Raw genomic sequence first — 11,660 nt, 5'->3', positions numbered from 1 at the left:
CCAAGATTCTGTGGGATCTGTTGTCTCCCGTTCATAATATCTCTTATTCTGGATGCCTTGTTCAGGCTTTAGTGATACACTCATTTGTTTGCAGTGATATGTCTATTCTTGCAGTTATGGCATATAACTGCAAGCTACAACATAAGGTGGACAATTTAGCTATCCAAGTGCCTCGCTCTTGCAATAGATTGCATACGAGATACATATGCATACATGGTCGAAGCTATTGCGAATATGCGTATGTTCAATCTCTTGACTCCCAATCGCAATAGCTGTTTTCATATCAATGTTAAAACCTTCGGAACCCTCCATCCGAACTTGATATGAACTTTATTAATTATGAATATTTTAACGACAAAAATGAATTCCATTTCCAATGTTCCTTTAGGTTTTATGTATTTTATGCATTGCTCATACAGTAGATTGCAGCACGCTGAAACAAGGAGGAAACCTTTTTCTAAACATTGATTGGCGGGTTTGAATTCCCAGCTCATGTGTGACTGCAATAACACGAGATATTACTAACAGTAAGATGAGGGAGCAAACACTCTGTTAAGGATGAATGTACATAACACAGGGCAAAAAGCAATTTTCTAACCATGATGCATAATTCTTCTCATGTAAGGTTGTTTTTTCTTTCAGGTTTAAGTGAAACAATGAACTACAGAGTTGCTCTCTTCTCTCTCACTTTACTGTGTTACTATTTCATTGTGCTGGTAAATGTTGCTCTTATTGTGACCATCATCTTGGACAAGACTATGCATGAACCAATGTATATTCTATTGTGCACTTTCTGCATGAATGGACTTTATGGGACAACAGGTTTCTACCCCAAGATTCTGTGGGATCTGTTGTCTCCCGTTCATGTGATCTCTTATACTGGATGCCTTGTTCAGGCTTTAGTGATGTACTTATTTGCCTGCAGTGATATGTCTATTCTTGCAGTTATGGCTTATGACAGATATGTGGCTATATGTCGACCCCTGGAGTATCACTCTATCATGTCAAAGCAAAGACTTTTATTATTAGTGTGTTTCTCCTTGTTAACACCTTTTTCAATTGTAGGCACAAATATTATCCTCACATCTAGATTAAAGCTATGCAGCCCATATATTGACAGACTTTTTTGTGTGAATTGGGTTATTGTGAAACTTGCTTGTTTCCCAGCTGACACTATTGTTAACAACATAGTAGCATACATTACAATAATCATTTTCGTATGTCATGGTTTTTTCATAGTTTGGTCCTACGTGTATGTCATCAAAACTTGTGTGAATTCTTTAGAAAACAGAGCCAAGTTCATGCAGACATGTGTGCCACATTTAACCTCCTTGCTCATTTTTCTCATGACTATACTGTTTGATATCATGCATATAAGATTCGGGTCATCAGAATTACCTCAAGCACTTGACAACTTTATTGCAATAGAATATCTTGTCATACCTCCAATTATGAATCCTCTCATTTATGGTTTTAAATTGACTAAAATTCGGAACAGAATTTTGTGTGGTATTACTTTTAAAATGAAAGTACTTAGATGATAAGGAAACTGATAAGGCCTACAATAATGCATTATTCATATATAAATTATTGTACTTTTTCACATTATCTGTTTTTAGCTAATGCTCTAGGTAATGTAGTTTTTTTTTATTATTTGTCATGACTTGTGCAAATTCTATAGAAAACAGGGCAACATTCATGCAAACATGTTTGCCACATTTAACCTCCTTACTTATCTTTCATGTCACAATAGTTTTTGATGTCATTTATATGCTCTTTTTGGCTCAAAATATTTTCCTCAAACCTTTCAAAATGTTGTCGCAATAGAACTTCTTGTCATTCTTCCTCTTACAAATCCTCTCATGTATGGTTTTAATATGCCGAAATGTGAAACAGAAATCTCTGTTTTTACTTTTGAAAAACAATACTAGGTTTTATCTAAATTAAACATGAATTAAACATGCACTGCTTAACAGGCTGTTGTCTGCATGTTTTGCTGGAGTTAAATAAATATTATTAGGCTGCAGGTTTGGCACCTTCAGCAAATATTAGCTCAGTATTTCTTGAAAGATGTCCTTTTTAATGAATATTTGCTTTTTATTACCTCGGATTACATTTACTTGTATAGAATGTTCTAATTTCTCATGATTTAGGGTGCTGAATCTTATGCCTCTTTTAATCGGGTAGTATTTTTAAAATGATGAGGATGACATGATGATACAGTAAAATATGTACTTTCCAAATGTATTATCTTTTGTTTATCTACATTAATCTTATTCAGCCGAGTCTAGTCATTTGTTCAGTGCTTCATATTGTTAAACATGTGTGTGCACAGATAAAGAAAATGCTTTACTCACAAGGTCCAGTGGCGACTACACTGTTTGTCTTATTTGTATTTAAGAATAAAATAAATAGAATAAAATCTGAAATACAAATACAAGTAAACAACTCAAAAGTTGACACTGTCAGGTCCATTCTCCATCCATTGTGTGCGGTCCCTTTAAGAGTTAGGATTTGGGAGTGACGCGGATATGAAAGCTAGTTTATCCGTCTTTCCTTTACAAGCAGGAAAATTATTTCTCTCTCTTTATTTGAGAAAAGTTCATATTTGTGTTGTCAAATTTCACTATGACCCTGAAATTCTGTCTCTTGTGTTATCATATAATGAATGCAAGCAAAACTACAGAGCAAAATCACACTCTTTCTGATTGAACCAATCTATGAACTGTCTGAAACAATGGATATCCGCGGCCCCAAATGGGCCAGGAACCGTTGCAACCATTTCCATGAGTCAGGAAGAGGCCAGGAATTGACAGGCAATACCAAATACTCATAATGTCCAATGGGCTTGTTGAAAGCCTTCTACCACTCGTCGCCCTCACAGATCCGGTGATAGGCATTGTCACAGACATGTTCAGGGCAAGGAAGAACTGCAGTGTAAGATTTTTTAAAAGACGATATGGCCGGCAGGGGACCCTCCAGATGGGACCCTTACCCTCCGATGTCATCAGAAATTAAATCATTGTGATGTAATGAATTTCAGCGTGGGCACTTTTAGTTGGATGCTGTCGCTGACGACAACCCCGAGAAAGGGCACCGTGTGTCTGTTACTATGCATGGATGTTTTCTTCCACACTTAGAACTAGGTGTGCTGGAGAGAGACCTTCCACCGAAGATAAACTGGAATAGACAAACAAGACCAGCGGGGCGATTTTGGGGAGATGTTACATTGCAGTTTTTGTAATTTAATGGTCTGCCTCTAAACAAGAAGTGAGAGCCGCCAACGAGTCGCTGCAGCAGGATACCTGCTCAGCAGGCAGCCAGCACAGCAGAGAAATACAGTGAGGAAAACAGCGTGTAATGCCGGAAGAGTGGAAAGCCTAACCAAGACATGGTTTGGTGAGTTTTATTTTATTTCTGTCCAACTTAAATTAAGTGTGTTTAACAAAGAGTTGACAAGGAAATTAAATCTGCATTATTTTTAGTGTAAAAGAGACGGTTTAATTCAGAAGGTGTATGATGGTATTTTCTGTTATGGTGTAAGAAAATTTCCTTTATTGGTAATGTAGGCACAGCCGCCACGACTTCGCAAGTAGGAGAAATCAGCTTTTTCCGTTGTTAGGTTTTTAAGAACAAAGGATGAAGGAGCTTGCAGGCCGCAGGTACTCTTCTGCTGCGAGCTTCTTACTGCGCACGCGCATCAGAAGAATGAGCTGGACCCGGTCCAAAATTAAAACAATATTTAATGTACTACACAAAGTTCACTTACAAACTGAATTAACTATCAATAGTAATGTTCTCGAGAGCAGAGACCACATACACGCATCTCCTCACAGTCCGGCGCGGCCAGTTAGCTGAAAATGAGAGCTGCAGTAATCTGAGGTAAACTCCCTAAAACATCGTCTTTTGTATCCCCCGAGAGTCGGAAAGTGTCCGATACTGTCATAAAACGTGTGAATGACCCTCCGTGGCGATTAGTGATTGGCTTCATTTGAATTATGCCCCCTCCCATTATCGATCCCTTAGCAAAACATCTTGGCTCCTCGCAAAACATCTTGAACTCCTCCTCTCTGTCCTGCTGGTCAGCTTGGCATTTGACCGTCCCACTGGCCCCATCCTCCATCGATGAGGTCGCCTCCATTTGCTGCTGCATGTCTGACACCTCACTCAGAATCCCTATCTGACCCTCAAAACTATTCTTAGTGTTTTAATACCTACAGTGACTATACTTCTATGATTTAATACATTCAATGTGTTGATATACTGTAACATATAATATCCTCTATAAGTAAGAATATTGTAAACCTTTAATACATTCCATATGGAAACATATTGTGACTAACATATTTATTATTGTGACACTTCTACTCACCACTAGGGGTGTTATTAAATCTTACTAATAATGCGTTTAATACTGAAATTCTCCACACCGTCAAAATAGCATGCACTGGGGAATGTATTCCTTCAGGGGATTACATTTACTATCAGAAGTGATTGGACATCCACAAAAATGAAGGCAAATTTCCCTTTTAAAATGGTGGAGGGGTTTGCGCACCATCATGACCCTGGGAGCTGTGTTGTTGGGGACAATACTGGCAGGGTTGCCCAATGCAAATTGGTCCTCGGCGCATCATGATCTGTTCTGCTCTGAGTTTATGTTTTTTTTGTATCTTATCATTATTTCATAGTTTCCTGTTTTATTTTGATATAGTTACCTTTTTCTAATTTCCGAGAACTTTTGCTTCCTGCCTCAATTAGTTTCACGTCTGTGTGAATTCCCCACCCTAATGGTGTTCTGTGTTACCGGTTTGCCTGCTACCTGCCTGTGTGTGGTAAACCTGCATGGTTTGATCTGATTCTGCACAGAACCTGACCCAGTGGCCCTGATGACAAGCATTGAGAATCTATATAGAAATAGACATTCATCTGTGCGTGGGCTCTTCCGGGATGCTCTCCACATTGTTTTGGTTTTTACATTCAGACGGCTTATGAGGTGCGACGCAAAAACGCTGTCGCTGGGTTGTCATGAATCGCTATTATGGATCACCGAGAGAACCTGATAAGGAGAGGACGTGGAGTAAAATGAAGAAGTGCCGGTACTGCGTACCGGTGAGTCCCAACCAGGTGGCTACCTCCAGTTCTGCCGAGTCAAGCCGCTGAGGAAGAGTCTTAAAACTTGCATTCTCTACTGACAGGCGGTCACAGGCGACTCCTCTGGATGAAAAAATAAGTCAGATTGTATGGAAGTCTATGAGAAAATGACTCTACTTCTCACTTTATTTATGTAAAATCCAAATTCACTGTGTTATCTTCTTGTACTTGTATATTACCTTGTGTAACTTATCTTGTATTCTGCATGTTCTATAATTATATTATATTATATTATAATTGTCCCACACAGCAGCTGGAGATGATTCTACTGCAGTTCCTGGTTCAGGTGTAGAGGATACCACAGCAGATGATGATGCGGGTAAGTTAACTATATGTTGCCAATGTAAAGTTAATGCTATGCATTTGTTTACCGTATTTTCCGCACTACAAAGCGCACCGGATTATAAGGCGCACCTTCAATGAATGGCCTATTTTAGAACTGTTCTTATATATAGGGCGCACCGGATTATAAGGCGCATAGAATAGAATAGCGTCGTAAGCGTGTCTCTTGAAAGGTGCCATTTTGGGGTCTTTATACACACAAGTGGTGTTGGACTAGGAGTAAGCACAGTACCGGTGTTTACCGCGGTGCGGCTTTGTAGTTTACCAGTCGTACTGAAACATTTTGACAGAGCGCCGTGTACAACCAGTATGGATCAACCAATTAACCAATTGATCCATATATAAGGCGCTCCGGATTACAAGGCGCACTGTCGTTTTTTGAGAAAATTAAAGGCTTTTAAGTGCGCCTTATAGTGCGGAAAATACGGTACATTAAATTGATCTTATTCATGTTATAATAATTAAGATAAAGTTAGTAAGTTCCCTTTTTGCTGTCACAAAGTCTTTATCTTAGTTAGAAAATGTAATTGTGTCAAGTAGCTAAACATGTAGCTAAATGTAGCTAGTCAAGTAGCTAAACATGTTCCAACTAATTTCACCCCACAGCTCCAATTGATATTTGACAACCAACGTCTTCGGTTTCTGCTCGCTCTCCAACAATTGATCCTGCTCAGTGGCCATCAAATCCATCTGACCAAGAAAGGACTGACTTGGTTTGCCGGGGTCCTGCGCAGGTAAAGAGAGACTTTAAATTCTCCAAGTCACATTTTAATAGAAGCTTTCACTACCAGACGTAATTGGTGACATATTCAAAGAAGAATAATGCATTATACTGCTTTTGCTGAAAATTGTTTTCAAAGAAGTCCTCAAAGCTCACCACAGAGGGACAGAATGACTGGGCCTTATTCGGTGCAATATTGAAGTCTCATGAAACGAGTCCCTATCATGGCGACTCATTTGATAGCATGGAAGGAATTAGAACTTCGAGTTAAAACGGGAAAAACAATTGATTGGACGGGAGTGGTGTAACGGACGACTGCCGATCCATGATCCGTACGGATCCCCCCTCACGGTTTAAGCATGCTTGTTTTGTGTCTTACCTTTACTTGTAAATGAAGTCCATTCGTCTATCCTTCTGGACAAAAATCTCCGTGACTTTGTTGTAAAAGTCCTCCTTATCGTCTTTCAGTTTTAGAAGTCTCTCCGTCTCAATGGAGATCATTGCCAGGGATGAAAGTCGTCCTTGGTCAGTCCGATTCCGACTGTATGTTTTGAGTCTTTTCAAAGCAGAGAATGACCTTTCCACAGACACTGTTGTAGCCGGTATAGTGAGCACCAGCTGGAGTAACTTTGTTGCCTCAGGAACAGTCTGCATCAGATCCTTCTGGGTCAAAAAGCTGAGAAGCTGTCCAGGGGATTTACATCCATCCCTCACTGTTTGTGAGCTATATAGTCCGATGAGATCAGCCTTTAGTTTCACAAAGTCAAAGAACCTGGCATATTTTGACAGGCTCTGCAGTTTGGTGTCATCAAAATGTTGTGACATTTCATTACATTTTGTACAATCGACCAAACCAAGGAAAGCTAGCTCACCAAAATGATCAAACCTAGCTTTCAGTTGAACACTTACATTGTCCAGAATGTTATAAAACATTTGTTTCCTCTCATCTCTGACTGAGTTTTGACTTCGGACACTATCTGTCGTCCCGAGCGTGGCGAATTTCTGCTCAAATCGCTCATAGAAACTGTTAAACTCTTGTCTCTGGCGTTCCACATATCCAATTGTGTCGCGAATTCGTGCACAACAAAATCCAATGTCCATTACTTTGTTTTGCTGCACTCTGAAGAGTGCATCGGTTGCACTGAAAATGTCCTCATATGCCATAATGAAAAAGCACGTTGATGCCTTTGACAGCCACCGCTCATATCCAGCGGCCATCATTAGGGTGTCATTATCCCAACTATCTGGATTTTCTCTCATAATACGGAATACAGCACGCAGATCAGATTGGTACATGCTTATTGTCTGCAACAGTCTTGAATTTGAGCTCCATCTCGTGGGTGCTGCTCTTGGTAAACGTCGCTTCACAACATCATCCAATAAGTGGATGCGCTTCGTGGACTGACTGAAAAATGCCACTAGTCCCTCAAGTGTTTTAAAAAAAGTTCTACACTCAGGCATGCATTTTGCTGAATGCAAGAGCACCAGGTTCAATTTGTGTGCGTAACAGTGAGTAAACATGGCCTCAGGCACCTTTTCTTTAATCCTGGCCTGCACCCCATTAAGCTCCGATGACATCACAGCTGCTCCGTCATAGGTCTGAGCTACCAGCTTTTCGACACACTTGTATTTCTCCAACACTCCCAAGACATACTCGGCTATAGCAGGGGCTCGTCTGTCATCACTCATCACTCACATCATCAAATCCCAAAAATGCCTCCCTCAGTTCACAGGCCACCTCACTTTTAGCCACATAACGCAAAATGACAGAGATCTGGGCTTTACTTGTGACATCCGTTGTCTCGTCTACTTCTACAGCAACAAATGAGGCTGCATTAATCTCCTTTTTGATATCATTTCTAATCACCTCACCGACTGCTTCGATTAAATCGTTCTGTATTCTGTTTGACAAGCCAGAAAACACAGTGGATGTCTCCAAATGTCTAGCTAATCTTTCATCTTTCTCAGCAAAGGCATGTAATAGTTCTACATAGTTGCCACGATTAGAAGAGCTTGAACTCTCATCGTTACCACGAAATGCCAGTTCCTGTTTGGCTAGGAAGCAGGTTGCATTAATGAGGTCTTTTAAAATCTCTCAGTTTTCCTTTACCTTAGCATTGTGGATGCTAATATTTAGTCTCTGCTGTTCGTCCAAAGCCAAATCTATTCTCGAGGTTCCAAAAGTTTTCAAAGCAATTTGGCTTTGAATGTGAGTAGTTGATCTTTCATGTTTGCTGAGGCTTCTTGGTAGATTTTTCAAGTCACAAAATCCTGATTTAGTCCAGACATTGTCACACGTTGAGAACAGAAGACAGGGAAAGCAGTGAAGGCGGTTTCTTTTCGATCGTACCACTCCGTTTGAAAAGAGTGAGTTATCTTCTGTCCCGTCGTTTGAAGCAAACCTTTTAGCTCCGGTATTGGTCTCCCATCATTTATCACTTCACGTTTCGATTGAAAGTCCAGTTTTGAAAAATGTTTAAGCTTAGCTATAGATTCTTCCATTATTGCGGTCAAAGCTAAATATACGACGAAGAAGAGAAGTGTAGAAGAAGAGCGTGCACAAGCATAAACCCGACCAGTGGGCTCTCGCACGCCCCCTTCATTGAGGTAGAGGTACCCCTCTGTGCTTTTTCACTGCGGTTTCTGTCAGATCAGCAAGACTAAATATGTTCTACACATTCGTGAAATACATGACCTATTCTATGGAAAGAAAGGACATATAATAAAAGTGTATACAAATAGTACAGTGGTGACAAACAATGAGAAAGCAAAAGGCACGCGCTCAACCCAGTTTGTGGGGATTGCGCAATCTGAGGTGAGGCACAGCTCGTCGCTGCCTCACCTCGCGTCTCCTCTCTGTTTGAACAGGAAATGCGCAAATTCAGCGATTTTGATTACAAAAATGCTTGAAATTATGGGAATCATACAGAAATTACATTTATAGCACAGATCAGTAGATAGAATAAAATAAAAATTTATATTTATCATTATTTGTTTTTTACTTTTCATGATGACAGGTGAGGCTCTGCCTTACCCTGCCTCCCCTGATCGCACGTCCCTGTCCATCTGTCTGCCCTGCTCTGCTCTCATAGTCCTCACTTTTGGGTTCAAACTCTGAGGGGGATTTGACAGCTTCAGAGAACAGAAACAGATCTTTCGACAGGAACGCCAAACATCACTCCAGGGTTGTCTTTTGGAGTTTGCAACAGTGCACGCAGGCCTACGGTCTCGCAAGTGCAGCTTTTACATGCAGCAGGCCAAGACAAGAACTAGGGGATCCACTAGGAGAGCCTTTTTTCTTCTCTGGGACCATTTCACTTCGCAAGTTAGCATGCTAAACAAGCAAGTCATTAATTAGTCGTTAATTAATTAATTAAGCTCAATGGCAGGGACTGTGGGTAGTTAGCCTAAATCGCTAGCAAGGGTTCTGCTGTAGTCAGGTTTCGGAGTGAGGTGCAAATAAATTGAGGAGGGGAGACTGATTTGTTGTATCGAGTGTATCAAGTGAAAAGGAACAAAAATATAGTCTCAGGGTTCAGATCTCAAATTCTCGTCAAGTCGGGTCTGAAAGTTGCGGCTACGGTCCAAATTCTTGTCTCTTTTTTTGGCCTGTGCAGGACCCTAGTTTGGATACAACAGCAAGCTATAAACAAAAAGGTGGACACTTTATCTGTCCAAGTGCCTCGCTCTTGCAATAGATTGCATACGAGATACATATGCATACATGGTCGAAGCTATTGCGAATATGCACATGTTCTATCTCTTGACTTCCAATCGAAATAGCTGTTTTCATATGAATGTTAAAACCTTCGGAACCCTCCATCCGAACTTGACATGAACTTTATTAATTATGAATATTTTAACGACAAAAATGAATTCCATTTCCAATGTTCCTTTAGGTTTTATGTATTTTATGCATTGCTCATACAGTAGATTGCAGCACGCTGAAACAAGGAGGAAACCTTTTTCTAAACATTGATTGGCGGGTTTGAATTCCCAGCTCATGTGTGACTGCAATAACACGAGATATTACTAACAGTAAGATGAGGGAGCAAACACTCTGTTAAGGATGAATGTACATAACACAGGGCAAAAAGCAATTTTCTAACCATGATGCATAATTCTTCTCATGTAAGGTTGTTTTTTCTTTCAGGTTTAAGTGAAACAATGAACTACAGAGTTGCTCTCTTCTCTCTCACTTTACTGTGTTACTGTTTCATTGTGCTGGTAAATGTTGCTCTTATTGTGACCATCATCTTGGATAAGAACATGCATGAACCAATGTATATTCTATTGTGCACTTTCTGCATGAATGGACTTTATGGAACAACAGGTTTCTTCCCCAAGATTCTGTGGGATCTGCTGTCTCCCGTTCATGTGATCTCTTATTCTGGATGCCTTGTTCAGACTCTGGTGATATACTCGTTTGCCTGCAGTGATATGTCTATTCTTGCAGTTATGGCTTATGACAGATATGTGGCTATATGTCGACCCCTGGTGTACCACTCTATCATGTCAACGTCAAGACTCTTACTGTTGGTGTGTTTCTCCTGGTTAACACCTTTTTGCATTATAGGCACAAATATTATCCTCACATCTAGATTAAAGCTATGCAGCCCATATATTGACAGACCTTTTTGTGTCAATTGGGCTATTGTGAAACTTGCTTGTTTCCCAGCTGACACTTTTGTAAACAACATAGTTGCATACATTACAATAATCATTTACGTACTTCATGTTTTTTTCATATTTTGTTCCTACGTGTATGTCATCAAAACTTGTGTGAATTCTTTAGAAAACAGAGCCAAGTTTATGCAGACATGTGTGCCACATTTAACCTCCTTGCTCATTTTTCTCATGACTATACTGTTTGATATCATGCATATAAGATACGGGTCAACAGACTTACCTCAAGCAATTGACAACTTTATTGCAATAGAATTTCTCATCATACCTCCCGTTGTGAATCCTCTCATTTATGGTTTTAAATTGACTAAAATTCGGAACAGAATTCTGGGTGGAATTACTTTTAAAATTAAATAACTTTTGTCTTATTCAACAAGAAAACTCAAAGGTCTATAATAATGCCATCATATTATTCTAAAATATGCACTTTAAATCTGGCATTTTTTGGCATATTTACATGATCTGCTTTTCGCAAATTGTTCTAAGTAAGTTACTATTAAGTAAGTTATTATGTCTATTCATCTAAAATGTTCTTTGTAAATGTAATTGTTTGCACTAAATATCCCTGCACATTCATTTAAATGTATTTTCATTTTTGCAGTTAGGATATATTATGAAACATGAAACCTGAAACTTGTTCTTACATTTTTAGCACACTTGTCAGTGGCTTTGCTTTTCGACACTGTACTGTTAATAGATTATAATATTCAGCCTTTTAAACACGATACAGCTGAACTTGCTTCAAAAGAAAGAAATAGTA

General features: G+C 39.6%; 2 protein-coding genes across 2 annotated transcripts; both read left to right on the top strand.

Annotated features, from left to right (window-relative positions):
* Window positions 1-599: 599 nt before the first annotated feature.
* LOC142938535 (olfactory receptor 4B13-like) lies at window positions 600-1,541 on the top strand. The gene has a single exon (XM_076081790.1). It carries the CDS (start codon window positions 600-602, stop codon window positions 1,539-1,541), a length of 942 nt encoding a protein of 313 aa, XP_075937905.1.
* Window positions 1,542-10,324: 8,783 nt separating this feature from the next.
* Window positions 10,325-11,257, top strand: LOC142938615 (olfactory receptor 4B13-like). Its single transcript, XM_076081909.1, has one exon. The coding sequence runs from the start codon at window positions 10,325-10,327 to the stop codon at window positions 11,255-11,257; it is 933 nt and encodes a 310-aa protein (XP_075938024.1).
* Window positions 11,258-11,660: the final 403 nt, after the last annotated feature.

This window comes from Anarhichas minor, unplaced genomic scaffold (genome assembly GCF_050575085.1).
Source record: "Anarhichas minor isolate MPS153535 unplaced genomic scaffold, ASM5057508v1 ptg000087l, whole genome shotgun sequence".
NCBI lineage: Eukaryota > Metazoa > Chordata > Actinopteri > Perciformes > Anarhichadidae > Anarhichas > Anarhichas minor.
This window is presented reverse-complemented; position numbering and strand designations above follow the sequence as displayed.

Bases quoted from the DNA above. Each gene is read 5' to 3' on its own strand.
- LOC142938615 (XM_076081909.1), top strand. From the start codon at position 10,325: ATGATGCATAATTCTTCTCATGTAAGGTTGTTTTTTCTTTCAGGTTTA.
- LOC142938535 (XM_076081790.1), top strand. From the start codon at position 600: ATGATGCATAATTCTTCTCATGTAAGGTTGTTTTTTCTTTCAGGTTTA.